The sequence below is a fragment of the Monoraphidium neglectum genome (assembly GCF_000611645.1).
Source record: "Monoraphidium neglectum strain SAG 48.87 unplaced genomic scaffold scaffold00118, whole genome shotgun sequence".
In the NCBI taxonomy this organism is placed as follows: Eukaryota; Viridiplantae; Chlorophyta; class Chlorophyceae; order Sphaeropleales; family Selenastraceae; genus Monoraphidium; species Monoraphidium neglectum.
The window spans coordinates 9,143-22,454 of record NW_014013510.1 but is presented as its reverse complement, the minus strand read 5'-3'; the positions used below and the strand labels follow the sequence as shown (position 1 = coordinate 22,454).

General features: G+C 63.4%; 2 protein-coding genes across 2 annotated transcripts in view; both read right to left on the bottom strand.

Annotated features, from left to right (window-relative positions):
* Positions 1–411: 411 nt before the first annotated feature.
* On the bottom strand, positions 412–1,657 carry MNEG_1224 (hypothetical protein; the record flags this gene model as incomplete). The annotated part of the gene is made up of 3 exons (XM_014050293.1): positions 412–876; positions 1,100–1,272; positions 1,507–1,657. The coding sequence occupies 3 exons, from the start codon at positions 1,655–1,657 to the stop codon at positions 412–414; spliced, it is 789 nt and encodes a 262-aa protein (XP_013905747.1).
* A 1,270-nt stretch (positions 1,658–2,927) lies between these two features.
* MNEG_1223 (Sodium channel protein type 1 subunit alpha) overlaps positions 2,928–13,312 on the bottom strand; it is a gene marked incomplete at both ends in the record, with an annotated part of 12,162 nt that continues 1,777 nt past the window's right edge. The window contains 20 exons of the mRNA XM_014050292.1: positions 2,928–3,260; positions 3,502–3,669; positions 3,879–3,958; positions 4,211–4,486; positions 4,693–5,062; positions 5,309–5,404; positions 5,547–5,798; positions 6,082–6,495; positions 6,698–6,805; positions 6,988–7,112; positions 7,336–7,684; positions 7,996–8,413; positions 8,624–9,414; positions 9,804–10,042; positions 10,265–10,597; positions 10,785–10,855; positions 11,049–11,254; positions 11,458–11,642; positions 11,854–12,445; positions 12,691–12,766. Of these exons, the coding sequence (XP_013905746.1) occupies positions 2,928–3,260; positions 3,502–3,669; positions 3,879–3,958; positions 4,211–4,486; positions 4,693–5,062; positions 5,309–5,404; positions 5,547–5,798; positions 6,082–6,495; positions 6,698–6,805; positions 6,988–7,112; positions 7,336–7,684; positions 7,996–8,413; positions 8,624–9,414; positions 9,804–10,042; positions 10,265–10,597; positions 10,785–10,855; positions 11,049–11,254; positions 11,458–11,642; positions 11,854–12,445; positions 12,691–12,766 (5,482 nt within the window). The remainder of the gene's footprint in view (positions 3,261–3,501; positions 3,670–3,878; positions 3,959–4,210; positions 4,487–4,692; positions 5,063–5,308; positions 5,405–5,546; positions 5,799–6,081; positions 6,496–6,697; positions 6,806–6,987; positions 7,113–7,335; positions 7,685–7,995; positions 8,414–8,623; positions 9,415–9,803; positions 10,043–10,264; positions 10,598–10,784; positions 10,856–11,048; positions 11,255–11,457; positions 11,643–11,853; positions 12,446–12,690; positions 12,767–13,312) is intronic.

The following is a 13,312-nucleotide window of genomic DNA, read 5'->3' as shown; positions in this document are numbered from 1 at the left end:
CCAGGCATGCCAACATAATGAAGGGAGAGCAGTGCCGCAGACCTTGTGCCGCAGTTGTTTTGGGAGAATGCAGTGCATGCAAAAGCAGGGTGTGATGAAATTAAGTGGGCACGGCAAAGCCACAATAGGCAAGCGTTGATTGATTGAGCGGACATCGTGAATGCCAAATAGAACAGTTGGCAGAAAGAAGACAGCTTGATAATGTGCACGGCCCATCCAAGTGGTGAGCGGCCCGTTTGGATGCAGCGCGCCGAGTACGCAACCTCGACAAGGCGCAGCGCTGCCGCCACAAAGAAGGGGGGAGGTTGTCACGAAAGAATACACCGGCCAGGACACGAGTCCCGACGCCACATCAGCAGGATGGAGCCACGCCAGCCACCCTCGCGGCGCTCAGGCGCCGCGCCCGCCGCTTTACTGCCCGGCCGCGGGCGCGACGGCGAGCAGGTCGTCCCCAAACACAAAGCCCCGGCGCCACGCCCCCTCCGCAGGCCCCGCCGGCGGCGCCCAGCAGACGCCGTCCCGGCAGAGGAAGCGCGCGAGCACCGCGGGCGGCGCGGATGCCCAGCTCTTCACGTAGACGTGCGCCAGCCCGTTGGCTATCCAGGAGTACTCGACGCCGTCGATCTGGCCCACTTTCAGCAGGTACGGCTGCGGCGGCAGGGGCCGCGACGTGACCAGCACCTGCAAGCTGGGGCAGCGCGACAGGCGCTCCGCCAGGGACCGGCAGAGCGCCGCGCCAAAGGCCGTGCTGCACATGAAGTAGTGGGTGGCGCCCGCGACGGCCTCCAGGTCGCAGGTGGCGAGGTTGGCGCTGACAAAGCGCGTGGGCCGCAGCGGGACGCCAAGGCCGGACAGCACCTCTGCCGCGGCCTCGGCCTGCGCGTGTGGGCGTGGACAGTGTGAGATTCAAGGAGGGACGACGGCAGCCGCAGCAAGGCGGTCACCAAGCAGCACGACGCTTTGCGCGGCCTGGCGGCTTGGCTGCTGGCTGAGAGCACTACACACCCTGCAGCACTACACACCCTGCATCTCGCATCTGCACCCGGGAGGCATGACAGGTGCTTGGGGCGCGCTGTCGCAGGTATCAAAGGCCCCCCACCTGCTCCAGCCGGCTGTCCGACAGCTCCAGCCCCACCACCCCTGCGGCCCGCGAGTGCATCGCCGCCGACAGCGCCACGCGCCCGATGCCGCTCCCGAGGTCGCAAAATGTGCTCGAGCCGTCGAGGGACAGCATCTCCAGCAGCCGCAGTATGCCGGCCGGCATGACCTCCCCTGGCAGCGTTTAGTGGGTGGTGTGGGCGTTAGCATTGGATTTGCAGACAGAGCAGCAGGGGGTCGCAGCTGCATTCGTTTCAGCGGTGGCAGACGCAAGACATGCAGGCACGGTACAGTGGCAAGCTGCTCCACAGCTGTGCATTGTTTGTAAAATTGAGCGGCAAAGCCCCTGGAGGGCCCCGCAAGCTTGGGTGCTCGGGAGCCGCATGGTGCCAGCTGCGCGCCCCTCACCATAAGTTGCCGCCCCTGAGCTGATTGAATCGATGAGCGCGCGCTCCCGCGCCGGGATCAGCCAGCCGCCCTTGCTGAAGAACACCTCCTTTTTTAGGTGTGCATGTTGCGTGGTCGAGCCGAAGGCCGCAACGGGGGAGGATGAATTCATGGGTGCGGTGCACGAGCATGTACTGCACCAAGAGCACCGCCACAAGTGAGAGGGGGCTGCCTGAACCTGCATGGAGGTGAGAGAGAGAGCCCCTTCCTGCACGTAAGTCACACCCATGCTCTCACCTCATCCAGTTGCTCGTACACTTGCGTGAGCAGGTCCTGCTGCTCGGCGGCGGCAGCGGCAGTGGTGCTGGGCTGTTCCTGCTGCTGTCGCTCCTGCTGCTGCTGCTGCTGAGCATCACATACCGCCTTAAGAAGCGCACGCGTGTCGTTTTGCAGCTGCACAGGCCGCGTAGCGACGGTCGTTGCTGGTGCTGCTCTGCAGGAGACCGCGCCTCGAGGTGGCGGCCGACACAAGGTGTTACGGTGTGCAAGGGCTCTCATGCTTTGTCTGCTGTCACGGACAGTGCTAGCTGCAGACGAGAGTTGCAGGAGTGGATTTATGAGAAAATGCGTTCCAGGCAACAACGCAGCCAAGGAGAGTGCGTAATGAACATCCAGATAATATAACAACCTCACACCGCCTGATTGGGCTCACAAATGCTGCCGCACCATGTAGCTGTCCGCCGGCCTGCTCATGCCGCACGTGCTCATGCACTACAGTAGTGCACTGCAGTGTTCTTGAGACGTGAGATGCTAGCAGTCACGTGGCACTCCACGCGCCTAATTTTTCTGGTGAGTAAGGCCAATTATCTGGAGGCAGGCAAGGACACTGATGCACATGAGCACCGTGGTCACTTGTTGTCACGCACAGGTCACCAGGACTCAGCCTGTGCAAAGCTCACAGGAAGCGGGGGCGTGAATGCAGGTGTGCCTGGCACAATGCACAGGCCAACGCGTAAGATGTCATGAACGCCGCTTTCCTAGAACCTCGCTGTTTCTGCTCAAACACGCCCCAAAAATCTCCCGACAAGTATGCAACAGCAGTTTACAGCACAAACCGTCCGCGAATTAGCAAAGCACCAGGTACACAGCGGCGCCACCCTGCAGTCATAAGCAACATGCTAGCGTGAAACAAAACGGACGAGATAAAATGACAGCTGCACATGCACTAGCCCACGTCCTCATCGCCGTTGTGTTCATGTGGGCTGCGATGATCATCCCTGCCATCCAGAGACGATGGCTGTGACACTCACAGTCCCCTCATCGAGGTGATCAGTGTGACGGTGACAGCCATCGCCCCGACACTGTAATTAGGCGAGTTCCTACCTGGCACTTTGAAACCCAAACCCCAAGCACCATGGGCTTTTGTAATGAAGCGGCGCCGATCACTGCGCATGGGACCGCTCCAACTCTGGTTCCCCGTTGCCGCCATCGATCACGCTCGTCCTGGCCTGACGCTGTATCTGATGCCGCTGCAGAAACCCCTTGATCGCCGCCTGAACATACATGGCTGCAAAATAGTGCGCCACGGTGTACCCTCCCCCGTGCTGGCGCCCGCGAGCGCCGCCACCGAAGCTTGACCGCGAGGCCGGTGGCGGGTCCTCCGGCGGCGGCAAGTGCGCCTGCAGGCGGCGGTGGACCCGGGCCTCCTCCTCCGCCGGCACCTCGGTCCCCGCCACGCGGCCGGCAAGGGCGTGCAGCGTCTCAATGTAGTGCACCTGCAGAGCGGGCAAGGGGGAGTTCGCCCGGGGCTGCGGCATTTAGATGTGGCGTGGTTGGGCTCGAATGTGAGACTTGTGCCAGCACGTGTGGAATATGATCATGAGGGCGGGAAGCTCGCACAACTGGGTAGCCAGGCACCGAGTCAGCATCCCCGTCCTCCATCCCTCATTTACAAGCTGGTCAACTTTGCTGCCAGGCAGCCACAGGATGCACGCGCTGCTTCGCGCGCCCGCCCACCTTGCCCCCATGCACTGGGATGTCGACGCTCATCACAATGCTCTGCAGCTTGGCACGCGCCGCCTCCTCCCCCTTGACCCCCAGGGGTGGGTCCAGCTCGCTGATCAGGCAGCCGAGCTGTGCCGCGGGGGTAAAGTTGGTGGCGCGTGGGTCCAGCTCTGCCCATATCTGCGGTGGACGGCGTGGCGGTTGTGGGTCGTCGTGTTTGCTGTACCAAGGTCCAGTGCATAAAGACGGCAACATGAAGGTTTGCTGGCTTTCACGGCTGCTCAATATCACAGCCAGTCAAGCGAGGCTGCCGAGCGAGCAAGCCACTTGGAAGTCGATGGCAGGGTGCAGGGCTGCCGATCACAGCCGAAGCCAGCAATGCCGCCCACCTCTACAAACTGGCGTATGTGGCGGCCGCTGACTGGCAGCTCCTCTGTGCTGGTCTGCTGGGAGAAATTGTCAATGATGACTGGGTGCGGTGATTGCAGGGTGGATCCCAGGGTGTTCAGCGCGAGGAGGGTGGGTGGCAATCAGGTTTGTGAGAATGCGGCAAGGCAGGTTGAGCATCCAGGAGAGCTGCAAGTCGACGAGCGCATGCTTTGCATACATAGCATGCACAGCACGCCCAAGGCAGACTGTGCATTTGCTTTGCCAAAAACTATGGCAAGCTGGTCAGACAGGGGGAACCTGTACACGTGACAGCAAACGGCGGGCACCGCACCTCCAATCACAAAGTTGACAAGGATCAGGGAGCACAGCACCACAAACACGCAGAAGTAGACCACCGCAGCCACTGGGCTGGGGCTGCAGCCGTCCTCCTGGGCGTCCCTTGGCACTGACGCCAGCAAGGGGTCCCCCGCGTCCAGCCACGTGCCTGCCGCCACTAGCAGGGCCGCAGATGGTGACGAGGCTCCGGCCGACGCGTTGACGGGGCTGCTGGGGACGTCACGGGTGATGAGGACGCATTGCTGGCGCACCATGCAGTCCACCATGAGGCCTGGGGCAGGGGTGAGAAAAGCGCAGGAACAGGCCAGGGGTGACTGCTAGTCAGGCAAACCTGGGCGAGCCACAACCGGCCCAGAGCTGAGCCCGCTCTCTTTAACAAACGCAGGCGAAACCGAGCCGCCTGCCTTGCCAACAGCCAAGCCGCCCCCGCCAGGGCGTGGGGTTCCCCGCCCGCCCCCACCACCAGGCCACGCCCACCATTCCAGGACTCCCCGGTCATCATCCTGAACAGTGTCAGCAGCGCCCTCCCCACATTGTGGAAGTTGGCGTTGTCTCCCAGGTAGACCCCCGGCTTCACGGACCCAAACAGGTTCATGCCCACCACGGCAAACACAAACAGGAACAGGAACAGCACGCTGCCGACGTTGGCCAGCGCGGGGATTGAGAATACGAGGGTCTTCATCAGGACGTTGAGGCCCCTGGCCCGCGGGATGAGGCGGAACATGCGTGCGACGCGCAGCATGCGCAGCAGGGGCAGGAAGGGCAGGTTGCTGGTGGTGGCGAAGTCGATGACGACGCCGACTATCGAGACGGCGACGACAAAGGCGTCAAAGACGCACCACGTGTCCTGCACCGATAGTGTGTTGAGGAAGTTATTTGTGAGGCTGGATAGGGTCTGCGTGATAGGCCTGCTGTGACGCAATTCCGCGGGACAATTCCTGCGTTCAGGCAGGTGAGCAGGTGGTTGGAATCCAAGTCCTGCAGCTGCAACAGCAATCAGCTCATATGCCAAGGTCGGCAGGCCCCATGTTGTGCGCCTCAGAGGGTCAACCCAGGCCAACTCCCAACGCAAATGCCACATGTACACACCCACCGTGAAGTATGTCTTGGGACCCAGTGCAGTACATTTGAGGACGCCCTCCAACAGGAAAAGGGCTGTAAACACGACGTTTCCAACGCTCATTGCCTCCTGTGGTTGCGGGATGCGGGCCAAGATTGCAGTCCATGAGGCAGCATACATTGTGCCACGAGAGCCCGATCTCGTTGACTGGGCAGGCTGTTTGGCGCTAAGGCATTCTTGTGTTTCCCTGCCCAAACGCTGAAAATCTCACCTGCCATCCGCTCGCCATGCCGTAATGCACCATCGCCAGCATCAGCACATTGAGGATGATGAGGCCCATGACGGCCGCCTCAAAAACATCGTCGGTGACGACCGCAAACACCGCGGCCCGCAGCTTCCCGGGCGGCGGGGGGTACCGCGGGTCAAGAGCGGCGTTGGCGAGGACGCGCTGGATCGACAGCCACGCCTCCTGCGCCGGCGTGAGCAGCACACTGCTGCCCTGCTGCTCGTGCATCTGGGAGAACTGCGGCGGTGGAGCGGGTTGAGGCAGAGGAGCTCAGTCCAACACCCAGCAAGAGCACACCAGCTCGTCCCAAGCTAGCAGCAAGCGCGGTACTGCGTGGGGACCGCGCCAGAGGAGTCCCAGCTGGAGGCCCAAGCCACGGAGCCCCTAGCTATGCCAGCGGTGGACCTTCGAATAAGGAGCCTTGCCGGGGACCAGACGGTCCATGCACATGGGCAATCACAGCCGCCCCGCTCCAAACTGTTAACGTCTGCCCCAGCTGCTCCCAGCTCCTCCCTTTCACCTTTTCAATCGTGACGGACACGAAGAGCTGCAGCACAAAGAAAGCCCCGAATATCATGAACACCACGAAAAACGCCGCCACCGCCGGCTGGGCGTCCCTGAGCGGCTGCAGGTCAATGCCGACGGCGTCGATGCCGGCGCCCATCGTGTCCACCCAGAGCTCTGTGGTGGAGATGCTGAAGAGCGTCACGACGGCACTGACTATGTTGTCAAAGTTCTGACCGCGGTTGACCCAGGAGCGCGGCAGCTGGTAGGGCGGCGGCGCCACGCCGATGGCGGCGTGGTAGACGCTCGCATTGACTTGCTCGGCGGAGGCGAGGCACCAGTCTTTGGTGAGGGTGGCGCCCGGTGGCAGCACGTAGGACGGGTTGATGGCGGTTCCCGTGGTGTCATCCCTGCAGAAGTGAAGCTTCCCCTGCCGGTTGCCGGTCAACGCCGCGGTGGCAGCACTGGTGAGCGGCTGAGCGCGATGGAATTCTGGGGTCCTACTGACCTGCTGCGCTGCCAGCAAGTGGGTTGCCAGCAACTGCAATTGCACAGGGCTGTGACTGGGCAAGCGCACAGTGCCTTTGACCAGAGCAAAGATGATGTCAGCCACCCCATAGCGCCAGCCTCACCGCAAAGAGGTTGACTGCCATGATGCCAAATATCAGGTAGAACAGCAAGCACACCAGCAGCACGTTGCCCAGGGCGGGGATGCTGGCAAACAGCGCGTTGACCACGACCTGCAGCGGGGGGGTTGGTGGATTTGTGGGCACGGAACGCCATGGTTGTGCTTGAAGCAGGTGTATGGTGCGTTGGGTTACCAGTCGCGGCAGCAGCAGCCTTCATGGGTGCTGCTGCTCCCCGAAACCAGGCTGATTTTGGGGTCGCGGCACGCTCGTGCGATGCAGGGCGCCGCGCAAACCTTCATGCCCTCCAGTCGGCTCGCGGCCCTCAGGGGCCTCAGGGCCCTCAGCGTGCGCAGCGCGCGCAGCCCGGCCAGCTGGTGGGACTGGCGCCCGCTGGCCGAGAACCCCAGGGTCACGAAACCTGCAGGGAGCAGAGGTGGGGAAGGGGGGGAAAGCGGGTGGGGGGGGAGCGTCCAACCATGCGCACACGCCTTGGAGAGGGTGACGCTGTGATTTGCTACTTGCTACGTCGTGTGGCACCGTGGTGTTTGCTTTCTTTGTGACTGCTCTGCAACACTACAGAAGAGCGGCCAGACGATCCCTGATGTCAGCAGTTGCATTCCTCATGCTCGCTGCCGACGCACCGACGACGACGATAACAAAGTCCAGAGCGTTCCACGGGTTCCGTATGTACGAGGTTGGGCCGTTGAGCGCGAAGCCTTGGACTGTGATCTTCAGCAGCGCCTCGGCCGCGAACAGCGCGGTGAAGACGATGTCCAGCACGCGTAGCGCCGCCTTCAGCGAGCTGTTGGGGTCGAGGCCAGGGGTGTCTACAGCCAGCGTCAGGGAGCTGAAGAGGATGAGCAGGAGAATCGTGTTGTCGAAGTGGCGGTGAGAGATCACGCGCGCCAGGAGGGTGCGGAGGCGGCTGCCTGGGGGCAGGAGCCAGAGGGCGTTGCCGCGGAGCACCCGGGGGGTGGCGCTCTCGGAGGCCTGCCGTGTGGATGTACGGCAGCGAGCGGAAAGGTGGACGTTGGAGGTGAGGTGCAGGTGGAGAGTATCGAGTGATAGATAGATAGATAGATAGATAGATAGATAGATAGATAGATAGATAGATAGATAGATAGATAGATAGATAGATAGATAAGTTACTCATGCCATAGCATCACTGCCATTGAATGGATGAGCTGGCGGGACAAGAGTTGCCGAGGTCGCAGTACTTGCATGCATTATTGGCTCTGCACACACACAACTCATGCCATAGCCATCACCCAATTTTGTGCATTTGCCAAGGTCCTGCGCACCCTGCCATCAAGCGCGGCCGACGCGTCAGACGGAGCCGTCGCCAGCCGCGCCTCGAGCTCCGGCAGAGCCAGCCGGCTGCCTCCCACATGCGGCGGCAGGGATCCTGCCAGACCCCCGGCTGCGGCCCCGCTGTCGAAGCCATTTGTGATGCCGCGCACGCCCCCTGATCTTGAGGCGCCGAGCGGTACAAAGCTGCGCTCCCGCTTTGGGGCCAGAAACAGGTCTAGCCCGCCGGCTGAACCTGCCGAGAAGCTGCCCCCGCCCATAGCCGGCCCCATCATTTCCCCAAAACGTTCGAAGACGCCGGTGTGGCCGCTGTTGCTGGCGTCGCCCGCGTGGGCCACGCCAGAGTGCGACAAGAGCGAAGCGTGGCCCAGAGGTGGGGTGAGGCGCTGATGATGTCCAGAAGTGAATGACCTGAGGGTGAATTTGCGGGTTGGAGTTGGAGTTGAACGTATATGTAATTCTAAAATGTTGCTGGGATGCGATGGTCTGGAGCAGTGCTGAGAGGCTTCAGACATGTGAATTTTCACGTGATCGACCATGTGCAAAACCTAGGCAGTGGGGTTCAGCAGCAGCGCTGCGCCGCAGCAGCCCAGCAGACCCGTAGCGCAGCTCAATGCCCACCTGCCAAAGCCGCCGTCCGCTGGTGACAGCCCCGCGCCTGCCAGGGAGCTGGGAGCCCTGGGGCTGCCGCCAAGCGCCCCGCCAACCGGCGACGAGCGGCCGCTCGCACCGGCGCCTCGCATCAGCACGGCCGGCCCTGTAGTCAGGCGCTGCCGCGACAGGGACGCAAAGGACCCGTCGCTGTGCGCGACAGCCTCAGCTGGCTGGGGTGACCCAGCCACGGTGCGACTGGCTGCCGGCAGCGCAAGCGGGGCCAAGCGGACAGAAGCCCGGCTGATGGGGGTCTCTGTCGCCACCTGAGGCGACCCAGTCAAGAGTACCTGAGCGCAGGCTCCGCGCCTGACTGCCAGCTGCGGCTGCGGCAGCAGCTGCGGCTGCGGCTGCGGCTGCTCCGGCAGCTGGCGTTGCTGCTGAGACTGCAGCTGCGGCTGCCGCTCAGGCTGCGTCTCGGGATGCGATTGCAGCTGCGCCTGTGCCTGGGGCTGTGGCTGGGGCAGAGGTGGTGGGGACGGCAGCGGTGCGACCCTCTGCCTCCTCCTCCGCGCCGCAAGCCAGGAGCAGCCCATCAGCCCGCGCATCCAATCCAGGACTGCCGCGCCCGCGGCGGCCGCAGCGGCGGCCTCGCGCATCGTGTCGGAGCCGGTGCCGCCGCTGGCGCTGCCGTCGTCGCCGGCCGAGAAATTGTCGAGCAGGATGGCCAGAAAGAGGTTGAGCATGACGTAAGTGCCAAAGGCGATGACGCCGACGAAGAAGAGGCAGGTGGCTGGCGACACGGCCTCCATGGAGATGTACTGAGCAGCGGGGCGGGGTGTGGGGCAGAAAGATGGGGGGCATGGCTCAGCCGGACTCTGCCCCGCAGGGTGGGTTTACAGTATGTGTGTATCCCTGTTGCAAGTGACGATCGTGTGTGAAGGATCGCTATCAAGCCACTCCTGCCACCCCCCCCAAACAATTTGGCTGCCCAAGCCTCATCGAGCCCTGGACAGACGGAAGTAAAACCAGGCTCCACAGCTGCCACCCTGCCGAGCAGCATCCCTGCCCCCCAAGCTGCCTCCCCCGACCAGACGCCGTCCTGCTCATCGACGTTCGTCGACAATGCAAGCAACATCTCTCGACTTATTCATCAACCAGGACAGGCCAGACGCAGCAGCCCCAGTGGACCCCAGAGGCCTACACCCACCATGAGATCGTTCCAATTCTCGAGCGTCAGGATCTGGAACACCGCCAGCAGGCTCCAGCCGATGTTATCGAACCTCGTCCGCGACACGGACGCGGCCCCCACCTGGGCCCAGTACTGGTAATCGCTGGCGTTGACGATGGGGGTGCTGGCGCCCACGCTGGACAAGTTGTCGGCGCCGCTGGCGCCTGTGGGCTCGCGTGGGAACCGCTCACAGTACGCGAGCCCGTTGTAGGGCGACCCTGCGCAACGGCGTTTGGAGCGTTGTGATTCTTTCACAGTGGTGACTGGGGGCTGGGCAGGGTGTGGGCGGATCCAGCCCGCAGCCCTGCAGCATCACGTCGGATCGAATAACGTTTATTGTAGCACTGTTTGGGCTGAGGCATTTGCTGGCCTGCCGCAGAATAATGACAGACAGCTCAAGCAGCCCCACGCGGGCCAAGCTGCTCGCTGTCCCGGCTCACCGGGCACAGGCAGCCAGCTGCCGGCACGCGCTGCGTCGCACGGGACGAAGCAGTCCGGGTGCGCCGGGCAGTCCGCCGCGGGGTCGAGCCCAGGCGGGCACAGCGGCGCGGCGCCGTCCACGGCACACCAGCGCAGGCGGTAGCCAAAGATCTGCATTCCCATCAGCGCAAAGACGAACACGAGCAGCAGGAGCAGCAGGGAGAGGTACCCGACCGACACTATGGAGCGGCCGATGGTGTTGATGATGCGATTCAGCTCCTTCCAGCTGCGCGCCAGCTTGAAGACGCGCAGCAGGCGGAAGGTGCGCAGCACTGACAGCGAGCCGCCCAGAGCTGCGGGCAAGCGGCGGGTGTGTAAGGTGGGCGTGAGATCCGCAACCAGAACAGCTTTTGGGAAAGAGAGTTAATCGTGCTGGCCGGGGCGGGCTGAGGCAGGCATTGCGCATGTCAAGAATTGCAGCTCAGGGATGTGTCACACCGTTGGCTTTGCATGTGCACAGGCTGCCGCCTGGTCGCTCACTGGAGCTGACGCATGGGATGAGGCCGATTACCACCTCCACCAGCGACGCCGCTACCACCACGGCGTCAAACCTGATACCAATTTATGGTTGGGCGTGCGGGGCTGGCAGCGTCGAAACAGCCCAGCCTTGGATAGCCAAGAACGCATGCGCATCCCTCCCTTCCATCAATGGGAGGGATGCAGGCACACAAGGCAATTCCCTGCCCCGCCTCAACACCTTGCTTTCCCCTGCGCAGTGCTGATTGCGTCAGAAGCTAGCCCCACCTGTTCATGCCGCCCGCCAGGTAGCCCCGGACCCCCAGCCCCACCACCTTCACGATCATCTCGGCCGCGAACCACGCCGTGAACGCCAGGTTAAGGCTGTCGTCAGCATGGTCCCAGGCGGGGCTGAGGGCGGGGTAGGCCACAGAGGCCATGACGGCGGTGTTGGCGAGGATGATGACGAGGTTGGCCGCCTGGAACGCAAACGACTGGGGGGCGGGGTCGGGCGGGGCGTCCGAGGTTCGACATGAGACCCGAGAGTGAGTGGGGCTACCATTGCGAGCGCGGGCGGCGCACAAGCCGCCGTCGTTTGTGGCAGCACAAGCGCCTGCTGCTGCATGCTTCGTTGCCAGGTATCCCGTGCGCATGCGGCATGCAGCTGGAGCAAAATAATGTGGAGGCACACACACACCGCTTGCAGTGCCCTGCATGAGCCCTGCAGCTGCCGCCAGGCGCCAGCAACAGCCGCCAGGCACCCAAACCCTCGGCTGGTGCGCCGGGGGCCGCGGTCTGCTGCGGTTGTGCCTCCGACCCAGGTGGGGGCGAACATGGCGTCCTCCTCTGGATCGACTGCCACCAGAGGCTTCTTCCTCAAGGCTGAGGATGCAAGGGATTTGGGAGCACGCACATTGAACGATTGCAAGAGCAAGGTCGCAACCTCTACAACTTTCAGATCATGCAGCTGTTGTGTCTGGAGGCGCAGCGCAAGTCCCTGGTGTGCTCAGCAGCAAGCGACGCTGTGATCAGGGCGCCCCTGGTCCATTTGCAGCGTGACAATTGCGGCAAGCCGCGCGCGGAAAAAACCCACCTGACGCCCTAGGCTTGCCGGCACCCATCACCGAACGCCGCACAACCACCTTTGCGTCTCCTGCTGTCAGCAGCTGCCCGCCACGACGGCCGTCGCTACCGCGTCCAGCCGCGCCTGCCCCGCCATCCCCAGTGCTCTCCCCAACCCTGCCTGGGACCTCGTGCGCAGCGGCAGGATCCTGGGCTGAACCCAGGCCCGGTGGAGGCGCAGGCTCCCCCGGATCCCAGGCGGCTGCAAGGGCGACGCTTTGTCCATTGGCATTGCAGCTTGCGTCAACTCCACCCTCGTGATCGCTGCTGCCGTCGGAGCCGCAGCTGCCCGCGCGATCCATCTCCCACGCCACGCGCCCCATGCTCTGCGCCCCGGGGCCTCCTGCGCCGCTCGTGCCCCCCGCCGCCACGCCCTCGGCCGGCGCGGGGTCCGTGGCAGGCGGGGCCGGGGGCGGCGCGTCCTTCGTGAATTGGAGGTACAGGACGGCCAGGGCGAGGTTGATGACGAAGAAGGACCCGAATATCACCAGCAGAACAAAGTAAACCCAGGTCCAGGGGGAGACGGCCTGCTGGGTGGCGTACAGGATGTCGCTCCAGCCCTCCTGCGGGTGGGGCGGGTCGAGAGCCTCAACAGAGGTTGCCACACAGCATGACGGGCAGCTGCCTGGAGGTTGCCAGAAGAAACCATGGGCGGCTGCCGCCACGTCAGCCGCAATCACTCGAGTTGTAAAAGGCAGCCTGCCCGGCCTGGTTTATCGCAGGCGCATGTAAACAGGTGGACTGGCAATTCCTGTCAGCACAGCGCCTCGAACCCACGGCCAATTCCAGGTCAGCACCCCCTGCCGACCTGGGTGATGATCTGGAAGATCGCGATCCACGCCCACAGGATATTGTCAAAGCTCGTCATCCCCTGGTTTGGGTTTCTGAATGGGGCGCAGAACAGCCCCAGCCGGTTGTCATCCGTGCTTGACGCATCGCAGGCGCGGCCGCCGCCTCCAGAGCCGCCAGACCACGTCGGGGCACCAGGGGCCAACACAGGGCCAGACGGCGCCCAGGAGAGTGATGATGTCATCCGGCCGCTGCACATGTCTTGCTCCTCGGAGAGTGGGACGATGTAATCAACGCCGGCGTACGCCAGGCGGCCCGAGGTCACAGAGCCGTTGGCGAAAGGGCCCGCGTGTACAATGTGGGCTTGGGAGAAGTCGGGCGCAGCGCACCTGCGGGTTGCGTGGCCGGCCGGAGCATTCATAAGTAGGGTGGTGCCAGGGCACTGTGCATACGAGGGGGGTGCGCTCGGGGCCGCCAGCGACGGCGCCCCTTGAAAAGCGACTGCCACACCACACCCCTTAGGTTGGCTGCCGTGCCTCTGGCAGCCCTTGCCTCTTTTTCAAATACCCTGTTCACTCTCATCCTCCTGTATTTCTCCGTGACGCCCTCACCCCCCCCCCCCAATACATACGCACACGCAC